A 13,668-nucleotide genomic window follows, 5' to 3' on the forward strand; every position below is an offset into this window, starting at 1 on the left:
TCACAAAAAGTTTCAAAAAAATATTTTCGAAAAAATTTGTGATTTTTTCGTGTATTTTGTGTATGAAATTTTGCTTAATATTAGTTTTTATTTTTAAACCATAAAGATATAAATACGATATTAAAATACCTGGTTTTCGTCAAAACCTTTTAAAAAATGTTTTTTTTTTTGTTTTCATGCATACGGTCAAGTCTCTCAAAGAAAAAAAATCACATCATATTTTCATACAACAAAAATTCAAAAAATATGTATTAGCATGCATCTTGGCTTTAATAACTAGTTTATTAAAGTCATGAGAACTAGGCCAATATTTCAAAAAACACCCAAAAAAATATATTTTTTCTTTTAATATTCAGGATTATGAATTTATACGTAAAATGTACTTCCATATAAAAAATGTAGTTTTTTTTATTTGACGTTAGCATGGTTAGGTTTTTATTTGATAAGATAAGAATCTTCTTACCGAGAATGACTTTTCTTAAATCATAAACAAACAAAAAATTAGAAAACATGACAAGATCTTAGTTTTTATCAAACAATAAAACAATGCAGCTTATCTTAGGTGGGGGCATATTTAGGGTGCTAATACCTTCCATTTACGCAACCAATCTCCGTACTCAATCTCTAAGACCAGTTAGGGTTCCTAATGATCAAAAACTAGGTGGTGACTCCCATTTCATTTTTTCCACTAATAAAATATAAGAATTCTTTGTCTTTCTATATTTGTCAAGATAGATACTTCACACCTAATGAGGGTAGTGGATGATCGTCGTGACGTCGTACATGTGCAACAACAATAATAGAAGTGTAAATAGAGTGATAGATTGTAAAGCACTTAAATAATAGTGTTATTTGTGAATTATATCAAAAATTACGAAGGTAACAATTATCTTCTTGTTGTAGAAATTTAAATCCAACTTATGAGTAGAGAAATTGCTAGTTTTCCTATGATGAAAAGATAATGAATTAAATTATGATAAACGAATAAAGGATACGTGAGAGATGTGTGTTGTAGACAAGTGTATCACACTATAGCATAGAAGAATACTTTGTTAAGATAAAAATAAAAATAAAAATAACATAATTAAATAATATATTCCAACACTTCTTTTTTTTTTTTAATCTCCAACATGTTTTGGTAACGATAAATGTAATAATGGAAATGAAAGTTTCCTATAAAATAAACTTATGGTGTTTTAAGGAAGTTCCTTATTTTGGAAGATAATTCAGAAAATACACAAATAAGTGAAGTTAGCTAAAAAAAAATAACAACAAATTTATTTATAAAAAATTATAATTAAAAGATTAGGTAATGATGAATTTAATACTCTGGATGTGAACAATGAATTTATGGCTACTTTTTTCTATTATAGTTCATAAAGCAATGCAAACCCTGTACAACTAATTAGGTCATTTAGTCTATCAAGGACTAAAAACAAATTATCTTATTGAATGTGGAATTTGATGATATGAATAGGACCAGGGACACATGCAGCTACAATTCCAAACCTCCTCATAATTTCTTTTAAATCCTAAGTATTTCTTCTTTTTGTTTTGTTTTGTTTTTTTTTTTTGTAACATGGATGTTCGGATTAGCTTACGCGCACCTCGACTAATCCCGTAATATCCTAAAATTAACGATCATGTAAATATTTAGTGGCTCTAAGATTTGTAGTACTCGAATTGATGATTTCTAAAAAATAAATTTAAAACCTAATCAGTTGAACTGCGTCTCTTAAAGTTAAATCTTAATAGTTCTGGTAGAATGTAAAGAAGAGAAGACATCAGCAAATCCCATTTGATATCAACATTTACTTTTAAGAAAGATCCAATGACAAAGATTAGTTAAAAGAACCTCGTCAATTACAAACTGTATAGAGAGCTTAAAGAGATAAATGCAAAACAATAAAGCACAAATACAATCACAAAGCAAATAATATAGGGAAGGCATGTTGGATGCATTGGACAATGATTTGTAAAGTAAAATAAAGCAAAAGGTTGCAAGCATATCATCACAAACGATAATAAAAAGCAAGGAAAGAAAACCACTTATGAGGTGATCTAGTGATAAGAATTTGGAATTAAAAGATTTGTTTTCTTTGTAGTCTTGGGTTCAAGTTATATAGTTGTTTATATGATAATTATTGAAGACTTAAATGATTGTTAATTTCAGGACCTATGAGATTAGTCGAGATACACATAAACTGGCCCGAATACCCATGTTAATTAAAAAAAAAAAAAAGCAAGGAAAGAATGTGAGGTTAAAAATCATTGTTTTTTCAAGAAGCAGAATTGAAAGCCTAATTTATTTTATCGACATTTTAGGAAACATAAACACTGTCATTGATAAACTTGCAAGCAAACCATGGAAAGCCATTATTATCATTCACTAATTAATCTCCTGTTCTTATTTGCTTGCCTATGTGTCTGAGCATCACTGGTTTCTTCAGTCCCTTATATTGCTTGAACATCTAGAATTAATCCCCAAGCAATAAACTCTCAAAAATTTGAACCAACATTTCATTGGTAATTTGTGAAACATTTACATTCATCTTTCAATAAACTTTAGCTAGCCACAAACATACAATAAACTCTTGTTACTCCTAGTTTTCCCTAAATCACCTAAAGTTTATTATTTTTAATATGCATGCACGCACTCACTACTAATATTTAATGGAAATATAGGAAAGTGGTGCTTGAGGAGAAGATGATATTGGTGGTTGAAATAGTTAGATAATTACTGTTATTTAAATATTTTATGAAACTTTATGAGTTAAAGTATTTTTTAGCAAATAAACCAAGTTTGAAAGTTAATTATAAAATATTTTTATTGATCAATTTTTTTTTAGAAAATACTTTGGGGGAAACAAATACATGTAAATATTTTTCAAAACAAACATGAAAAAATCTGGAAATTATTTTCCTATAAAATATTTTATACAAAACAAATGGATTTTAAATTAGTAAAACTTTGATATAATATCAAATAACTAACTACAATGATAAATGTAACTTATCTTAGCTATCACTATTAAAAAATTAAGAAATTTTATGATATTTAAGATGCAATTAATAACATTCTATTAGTTTTTTTTTTTTTTAATCCCCTCGACACCCTGTCTCCAGAAATTTTCCTCCATGGTAACAGATTTACTCTTTGAAATTTTATTAAGTTTTTGGAGACCATAGAGTAATAAATTTACTCTTTGAGATTCAACCATGAGGACAACGACCAGAGCATCTTGGTGCTTTGTAATCTTCTGCTTTTGGTATCCCTGGATCTTTCACCATATTCGTAACTTTTTTATTCTTAACTTGTATTCTTCCATTGATAAAATCTAAAACACCCATTTTGTAGAAAAACAAAAACCCATTATTATTTCTCTTTCATATAATCATAATTGATGTGTAATAGTTGTATTGGATTTAACAGAACAAGTGCTCTCAATTTCTAAGACAATTTGAAAGCAACTATTTATTCTGTTTTTTTTTTATTTGAAAAAATTTTTTAATTTTTTTTTTTACTTTAAATTAATATATTTTTTATGTTTTTAGATCATTTTAATATGATAATATCAAAAATAATTTTTTTAAATAAAAAATATTATTTTAATATATTTATAATTAAAAAATAACCATAATAACATTTACAAACAGACTGTTTATGTTTTACATTACAATGTGATGTGAAAGGCCAAATAGACTCTTGAGGTGAATAGTAGCTTTAGTGAGAATTTAAGGAGTGCAAAAGGTACTTTTTTTTCTTTGTTTTAAAAAAGTGTTTTATTTGAAAAAAATTAAATTAATGTTTTTTTTAATATTTTTTTGATAATTTTAAAGTGATAATCTCATAAATAAAAAACAATCTGAAAAAAATAATTTAATATCCATTTAAATAAAAAATATTTTTAAAAAGCACTAAACCATAATATTTAAAGGTTATAATGAATTATATTTTTAATTTTTTTTTTTTGAGATTGGGAGTTAGAGGGATGATGAGAATATATTTTGTTTTTAGATTTTTTGATATGGGAGGATGACATGATAAATTAATAGGATTAAAAATAAATTAATAGAATGTAACTAAATGCATCATGCACCATAAAATTTCTCAAAAAACCAATCCAAAAATTAAATTTTAGATAAAACCCAATAAATAATTTTATATTATTATTAAAAACATCTAACAAGGATATTAAGTGTAAATAAATTTAATAACGATTCATTCACCGGAACAAACAAGCTAAATTTACAAACCCAGACTGTTGCATCTGGACATAGACCCATGAGAACATCTCTGAACCCAAGCCTTCACAGTTCAGATCCTATCAATAGTAGGTTTTCCTTACACAAAGGGTCAAGAGGAAAATGCATGTACTTGTAAGAGCATCTCCACTGGTAAATCTTATTTAGAAAATTCAAATTGATAAAATGGTTTTTTAAAATAATGTAAATATAACTTCTTCTTTTTTTATACATATTTAAAAATTTATTTAGAAGAGTCAATTATGTTTTAATATATTTATACATAATTATTTTAAAAAAACATAGATTTTTTTAAAATCAAAAAAAAAAAAAAAACTAGTGATACTATTACAATAAATAATAATTTAATATTTTTTACAAGACATGTAGGGATAACATTTCTGCAAAAAAAAAAATGGTAAAATAACATTTTATTTAACACTCCTCTTAAAGCATATAAAATAAACAAACTATTTTGTTGGGATAGCAAATCAATAATTTGTATGGTATTTTGATGTGCTAATATTAAAAATAAAAAATATTATTTAAATATATTTTCAATCGAAAAATACTTTAAAAAACAATATTTACTATACTTGCAAACAATCACTAGGTTAAAGAAATATATTGTTAAATCCCACATCGGAAGTGAGTGTTTAGAGCCAAGGTTTTATAAGTGCATGCTCACCTTGACTAGTAAGACGCGTTTTGGAGTCATGTGTGGCTGCCAAGAACAAAATCGTGAGGCGAACTAAAGCCCTGGATTTTGGTAGACTGGGAGGCTCAAAGCGGATAATATCTTGCTAGTGAGGTGGGGTGTTACATTTGATATCAGAGTTGAGGACGGCTAGTCTTAAGATAGGGGGATTGTAAGATCCCACATCGGAAGCGAGTGTCCAGAACCAGGGCCTTATAAGTGCATGCTTATCTTGACTAGTAAGACGCGTTTTGGAGTCATGCATGGCTGCCAAGAACAAAATCGTGAGGGGGACTTGGGTGGAAGCCCTGGATTTTGGTGGACTTGGAGGCCCAAAACGGACAATATCTTGTTAATAAGGTGGGGTGTTACATATATCATAACACATCAACATATAATGAGGAGATAGAGCTCCAAGGCTTATAACACTATCAATCAGGCTCTACGGATTTGCAATACACAAAATCATTAAAAACTGGTATTATTAGAACTTGTTTGGCAGTGTGGTTGCGATTGTTTTTAAATAAGCTTTTCGTACCAAAATACATGCCAATGATTTTTTTTTAAAAAAAAAAAAATTATTTTTGACATCAACACATTAAAATGATTTGAAAACACTAAAAATATATTAATTAAAGAAAATAAAAAAATAAATTTTTTTCGAAAATACTTTTAAAATACAAAAATAAATAAGCCCTTAAAGATCACAAATAAACTTGGAATAATTAGCGATGTGTGCATTTGGTTAAATGGAACTGACCTCCAAATAATGGAATATGCCGATCTGAAGTTCATGATTCGGAATTGTTTTATAATATGACTATAAGAAGATAGAAGAATATAGAGGCTTTTAAGACCAGGGGTATGCAGCTAGACAGATGATGTAACTGGGAAAATTCCCTGCCCCACATGATCTTTCACCGAAGGCTATAAGACAGAAACCAGACTAGAGATTAGAGTGCAGGACCAAACATTCAGAACAGAAGCCCTGGAAGCTATGGTCAAGATCACAAGTATATGCATCGTATCTTATCCGGACAGTTCAAGCCACACATCTTCTATCTCTTGGAGCTCATATGGTTTGCTTGCTATTTCACGTAATCACAGTATTTAATTTGTCCAATCCATAGCCTATAATAGATACGCCCAGTACTCTAAAGTCTACCCTGTAGGTATCTACTCCTCACATCCCTGTGTGCTTGTAGCTGGGAAACTAGATCACTGAAGATCCTTTTGTTTGCCAGAAGCAGATTCAGGCATCAGTAAGTGTTATGTTTTTGGCCAATTGCTCTCTTTCTCAAGAAAAGTGGTTTGCACTTCGCCTGCTTAATTATGCAATCTCTTCATTTGCGACCCTTAAGTAAGAGCTCCGGCGTTAGCAATCACATGTTCTCTAAAGGCTCTGTGTGACTGTGGAGACGACGTCTTCCACTCACAGAACCCTTATCGCCACCTTATTAACACCTTTCCAAATGCGAGGTTCCAATTTGGAAATCAAAACGTATTCCACGGGACTTGAAAGAAAAGAAAAGAAAATATTCCGTGGGATTTTCTTTCATGCAGGTCGATTAGAGGTGATGATAAGGATTCCAAATACCGGAAAAGATAATGTACTACAAACATCATATATTATATATATATATATATATATATATATATATATATATATATATAATAAACCTGCTGGACATTTGAAATGCCCTTCAACGCTCGTAAAAGACATTTGCTTACCTCTTCAATGCCTTGTAAGAGACATGGAAGAAATATCCGTCGTAAAATAGCTTAAAGCGCAGGTCTTTAGAAAATATAAAACATAATATTACTTGGCTATCAACCAAAACGAACAGCCTAATAAGACAAAGCGTGGGGAAGTAGCTAGAAATCTACTTTCCGTACTCTTGGGTTCAGAAAGAAATTTCTGGTTCTTTGCTGTGAAACAAGACAGGACAGCTCCACTTGCAAAAGGTTGAGAGGCAACTTGCTTGGTAGGCAAATGAGGTCCTCAGTATCTGCCAAGACATTGTTATCTCTAGCTGATCATATACCTCACATAACGACGGGCTCTTTTTTTTTTTTTTTTTTTTAACTTTCTACTTTCCAGTAAGAAATTCATTTAATTTTGGTGCAAGTGGAAGCATCGAGTTAAAAATTGTGTACTGTGGTAAAAAAAGAAAAAGAAAAAAAGAAAACACGAACTGATTAGGCATATAGGAACTATCAGGAACAAGATCTTTTTAGATTTTAAAAGGTCCAGTTAAATGAACATTGACAGAAAAACCAACTTGAATGGTTTACATACCAACCCATCAATAATCACCAGACAGCTGGATGATGAAGCAAGTTAATAGCCACAAAATGGTGCAGGAGGACTGGGCACTAGTCTACTGAGATGAAGCTTCAAAAATGAACAAACAAACAAACAAAGAAATAATTGCTGGGTTTCCCAATCCATATACATGTAGTAAAAATAATAATTTTAAAATTTTTTGAGTGTTGTAAGAATCTTGGTAGATAAATCTAGAATTGTTTTGAGTTTATATAAAGATTATCTAAAGATTAAATATTTTTTTTCGGTTTTAAATAATTGTTTCAAGGTTAAGTTGTTGCAAATCACAAGCTATTTAAGTATTTGACCTCTAACAATAATGCACACGAATTACTAGTGGAAAATCTTCTAAATTCTTTTAGGAGAGAATGCTTGTTATTTATTTGAGTGCTAGCTCTTTTGTTTTGTGTTTAGTTGTTTCTATATTGTACTGTATCATGTTTACAATAAAAGGTATAACATTATATTTATAAGAAAATCCAAAAATCATATAAATGATAAAATATCAATTTGTCTCTTAAATAATATCACATATATTATTTTAGGATAATTTTTATAAATTTATTCAATCAAGTCCCTACTTGATTTTTCTAGGTCTAGAATTGCAATCCCTTATATTAATTACATTCTAGTCCTCAGTTTTATTTACAATCAAATCACACTTGATTATTTATCCCATTTTAATTTGTGGCGATAGTTCTTATATGTTTGACTTATTAGATTTTTTAATAAGTTGATCTAAATCACATCCTAAATAAAATAAGATTAAGTAAATTAAATAATTTAATTTATTATCAATTCAATAATTCATTGATTTATATTTCAACATTAAGTATAATGTTTAGCAACTTGTCATGATTTCTTAAATACTAGAAAAGTCATAAGAAGTTGGACTTAACCTTTCAGTAACTAATTTCTTCAATTTAATTATTATTCCTTCATAAAAACTGTTTTGATTTAGATATCATAACATGAAATATATTTGCTTTATTAAATTATTTTTGTTCTCAATACTATAATTATTGATTCTTTGAATAAGATTTGAAACTCTTTTCAAATCTCGTTTCACTTTGACCAAAGATTTCACAATAAATACTAATTGAGAACATATAAAATATTTTTCTTGATTCATTTAGGGTGATGAATCATCTCTTGATTATTCAAATAGATTTATATAGCTTATGTTAGATGCAATATATATATATCTGTTTGTTATTCTTAATTAGAATAACGTGTGGTCAGGGTCAAAGTGTAGCACTTTCTGTATAAGATAACTTAATGATATGAGTTACATAATCATTATATGAGTCTTTCCATATACATAAATGATTTCTCCATATAGAATTATCTTGTAGGTTAGGTCAGTGTACAAGTCATCTAACAAACACTTGTATATTAATTTCATGTATCATTCAAATTCAGTTTATGAGAGCAAACATTTCTTTTCATAAAAGAAAAAATATAATATAAACCAGTTTCAACAACTCTAATTAATGTTTAGTTTTAATAGAATATTAATCAAGAAAATTTACGAATAATGCTTTGATACGATATGAATCTTCATAATTTAATAACTTTATAATTTTTTATAGGACTTATTTTTATTTTGTGAACGTTATTTTATTTTAGATTCATTTATCAAATATTAAATTTATTAATTAAATATAAATAAATATTTAAAATAAATTTTTTATTAATTATAAATATATTTTATATGAATAAAATAAATGTTGCGTGTAATCCATTATAGAGTATATTCACTAACAATGATTACACGAGGATGGAAATAAACAATGAAAACAATTTTATAACTCTTGATTCCACTAAAATATTTTGTTTTTCTTAAAAGTGAAATCCATCCTATTAATAACCATCCTTTATGACTGACGTAGAGTTCAAGACAAATAAAAGTAAGAGATTGCAACTTTATTTTAGGTCCATTGCCTCCGATTAATCCATAATATTATATAATATAAACTAAAAAAAAGTGGTGATTTTATTTATCATTTCATAAAATATTATTTAATTCAATAATATTTTATTTTTTCTTTCCCTCTAGATTTATGTATTTTTTTTCTTAATTTCATACTTAAAAATTTAGTTTATTAGTGATTAAGCTTCATAAATTATTGTGATTTATTTTATACATGGATTAGAATGGTTTCATAAACCGTGTTATAAGTTGGCGAGTTAACTTGGTTGACTTGAGTTTTTTTTTTTGTATTTTTTTAATTGATATATTTTTTTTTTCAATTTCATCATTTAATATTGGATTAATTATTTTAGTTTGCTTTCTATGAGGTTATCTCGATCTTATGATTTTAATCATGTGTTTTGTGAGTTAACCCTTGTAAACTCAGGTCTTTTTATTATGTCTTGTTTTTAGATTGATTTTTTTTTTCCAATTTCAACATTCAACAATGAGTTTATTGATAATTTAATTTCATAAACTTTTTTCATCTACTTTTTATAAGGTTATCATAGTCTCATGAACTTGGTTGCAAGGTTTGACATGTTAACCCGAGTTGACTCAGGTCATTTTTTATTTACTTTCTATGAGGTTATCCTGATCTAATAAATTGAGTTACAAGTTTAACAGATTAACTCATGCCTAATTTTATTTATTTATTTATTTTTATTTTATCTTTCAATAGTTGGTTGATTTAAAATTAGATTTCATAATTTGTTTTTTATTTTGCTTTCTATAAATTTATATTGGTCTCATTACCTAGGTCATGAGTTTTACCAGTTAATCCAGGGTGACTTGGGTCATTTTTTTCTTTTTGAATTTCATTCTTCAACATTAAGTTTGCTTTTCCCGAGTCATGGGTTAAATCATGATTTTTTTGTCATTTTTTTTCTCAATTTTATTTTTCAATATTTGGTTGAGTAGGAATTATGGTTTTTTTTTTTTTCCCTCTTTCTATGAGGTTATTATGGTCTCATTAACTAGCTCATGAGTTTAATAGATTAATTCAAATATTTTTTTAATTGATATTTTTTTTTTATTTTTCTCTTCAATATTAGATTGATTAAAAATTAATTTTTATAATTTGTTTTAATTTTGCTTTCTATGAAATTATCTCAATCACATGACCTGAGTTGCAAGTTTAACACTTAACCTGAGTTAACTTTAGTTGTTTGATTTTTTTTGTTTTTTTTTTTTTATTTCATCCTTTAAATTTAGTTTAATTGGGAATTAAGTTTCATATTTGGTTTTGATTTGCTTTTTATTGGGTTATCCCAGTCTCATGATTTGGGTTACATATTTGACAAATTAAATCAGGTTGACTTAGATCAATCAAATATGTTTTCATTTTAATATTTTTTAAAAAAGAAAAAAAGTTGTCTTAAATTTTTTTAATCAAACTATATTTTTTTATAATTATCTAAGTTATTTTTGGACTCATCATATTAACCAGTCATATCAAGTCCATCTATGTACAATTTAATTTTTCTTTTACAAAAAAAACATGTTAATAATATGGTAATTATCTAGATTTTTCTATTTGACCTATTCTTCTAAACTTTTTTTACATTCCAAATACAAATGAAATTGATGTCAAAATCGACTTTAAGAATGAAAAGGGAATTCCTTTACCATTTTCAATCTTTGAACAATGGCCAAAAAAACATATTAATCATGTCAAAATCGACATTAAAATTTAAAACTGAAAAGAAAGTACCGCCCCACCCCCTATGTTTTTTCCCCGAGGGAACTGGGAAAAAAAAGGGAAGGGGGGAAAGCTCAAGAGGGTGCCTGTCTTCCTCCTCCTACAGTCACAAATTAAATTTGTGATATCTCAATCTACTAGCGCACACGCGCACACACATCCCTGAGGCCCTGGTTAGATTGGAAATATTCATTTGTATGAAGGTATTATAGCAACAAATACTGATAGAATTATCTGAGAATCAAGCAACAACAGGGAAAGGCGTTTTCCTTCCTCACTGGGAGAGTCAAACCGATGTTTATTGTAACTGCAGCTACCACACTTCCATAGAAGGACAATGAGCCCTACTTGCTGAAAGTTCTCAGCGCTCAGCTCCAATGATTGTGCGACCAAACAAGGTGTTAAATGTTGTTCCAACAAGCCATCCAGAGCTATTAATAGTAGCAGCTAACGAGGACATGAAATAGAATCCATCCACAAGCATAGGGTTGTAATCGACAGAAAACATACATGTAGTATCGGAAACAACTATCTGTTCCACTTCTCTGTCTCAAAATTCCAGGTAGGAATACCTACACAAAAGTACCATGTTTCTCGTTTAAAAGAGAGATCATGTCTTGAATTGCCACAGGTAACAGAAGAGCAAAGAGGAGTGTAATCATAGCACTGTGAGAGGACAGCAGGTTGTAAAATGGCTCCATCTATAATTACATTACATGGAACATCTGAACTTAGCATCCACCGACCAGTAAAAAAAGGGAAATCCCACTTGCCAATGATAAAAACCCAGAATATTGTCTGGTTAAGAAAATAAAGAGCTTGTCCTTTGATACTGATTCTTCCCTCTCACTCACTGTTCCTTGTCCTGCTTCAACATGTGGTTCCTAAGTGGACGAGTCACGCTATATTCTGCTCTTTTGGAAGATATATTCTCCCTGCTGTCTTTACCCCACTCCTCTTTCCTGCTTATAAGGAGCTCCCTCTGTGATCCCTCTCCCGTGCCTTCCCTTTACTTCCGAGTCATCTTCCTTGACTCAACAAACCATCTTTACACTTATTTCTCTTTTGTCGAATTCAAGCATATTGGGGTTCTGAGCTCGTTTTTTACCTCTTTTTTTTTTCCCAGTCAACACCCTTTACCTTCAAAAGTGCTAGGACTGCACTCGATTTTTTCACTAATGGCGTCCAATTCTCTCAACTCTTCACGTAACTGTAGTTCCTCTTGGACCCCCAAGCAAAACAAACTATTCGAAAAGGCCCTGGCTTTGTATGACAAGGACACCCCTGACCGCTGGCATAATGTCGCCAAAGCTGTGGGTGGGAAATCTGCAGAGGAAGTGGAGAGGCACTATGAAATTCTCATCAAGGATGTCAGGGAAATTGAGTCTGGTCGGGTTCCATTCCCTAATTACAGGTCAACTAATGCATCGGTGGCAAGCTCAAGGTGAGGGTGAGGATGGGGATGGGGAACTCGTGAAGTGTCAGATTCTTGTGGTCAATTAACTTTCCCAGCTGATCATTAAGCCAACAAGCTCTTCACTGAACTGCTCATCAATATATATTTAATTGAAAAGGCTGTGCCTGGCCACCATCTGTTAAAACTTGTTATCCTGTCTCTCGATAGCCCACATGAGATCTAATCCGACTCTTTTTTTTGCAAAGAAAAATTAATAGTTTATTCAAATCTTTTTAATTCTTTATTATGCATCAAATTGTCTTTATTCATGTTAGTGCTTTTCCAACCTACCTGGAACTTCTAGCTGCTTCAGAGATTTTAAACTTCATAACTAAACCGCTACCCATTACTTGGATCTTCAATTTTCTGTGGTCTAAAATTTCTTACTCCCTACTGCCTTCTTCCAGGCTCATAAAGTGGCAAAAGCTACAGCAAATTACAAGATGCAGCAGAAACTAGCTCAAGTAATTGAAAACACTACTATTTGCAAAAAAGTGTTGGAAAAGTCAAAATTTTCACCGAGTTGATATTTCCCTGCTCTTAATTGTCTATCCTATATGTTGCAACTCTCCTTGTAGAATTAAATCAGTGCAATGAATTTAATATATAAGCAAAGTTTATTAGAAACGTGCAAAAAAAAAGCATGGAACCCTAAGTTCATTATGAAGGAAACACAAAGAAGAAACCCACAGGAAGAATTACCATTTACCTAGGGCCATGATCAAAAACTTCATCCGAAAAGAGCAAGGAAATGGACCCCGAAAACATATATTATTAAAGACAATTCCCAATCATTAAATGTAGGCACAAGTCACCTGACTTGCTTCATATCGAATTGATAAACTATATTTAAATAATGGATGGACCACAACAACAACAACATTTATAATTGCACCAAACACACTAAACTATATATAACCATAAGCTCAGAACATGATGGTAGTCGGAAAAGTGTTATTTAAGAACTCGGTGAAATTATATTTTTAAAAATTTTAATTTTTTTATGTTTTGATATTAAAAATAATTTTTAAAAATTAAAAAATATTATTTTAATATATTTTTAAATAAAAAATACTTTAGATCGTAATCCTTACCACGCTTCACTCCCAGGCAACTCCTATAACCCTAATCATCAGCAGTTCAGCTTGGACTTTCTATGTAAAAGACTTTCATGCAGGCCCTTTACTGTACAGGATGATTGATTCTCTAAGCAAGCGTTGCAGAAGCAAATACTAACAATTAAGATTCTATTTTTCAGTTAAAGTGAAAA

General features: G+C 29.5%; 1 protein-coding gene across 1 annotated transcript; it reads left to right on the plus strand.

Moving 5' to 3' along the window:
• The first annotated feature begins 11,053 nt into the window (after window positions 1-11,053).
• Window positions 11,054-12,638, plus strand: LOC118029980 (uncharacterized). Its single transcript, XM_035033986.2, has one exon. The coding sequence runs from the start codon at window positions 11,818-11,820 to the stop codon at window positions 12,388-12,390; it is 573 nt and encodes a 190-aa protein (XP_034889877.1). The 5' UTR covers window positions 11,054-11,817; the 3' UTR covers window positions 12,391-12,638.
• The last annotated feature ends 1,030 nt before the right edge of the window (window positions 12,639-13,668 follow it).

Source organism: Populus alba, chromosome 5 (assembly GCF_005239225.2).
Source record: "Populus alba chromosome 5, ASM523922v2, whole genome shotgun sequence".
In the NCBI taxonomy this organism is placed as follows: domain Eukaryota; kingdom Viridiplantae; phylum Streptophyta; class Magnoliopsida; order Malpighiales; family Salicaceae; genus Populus; species Populus alba.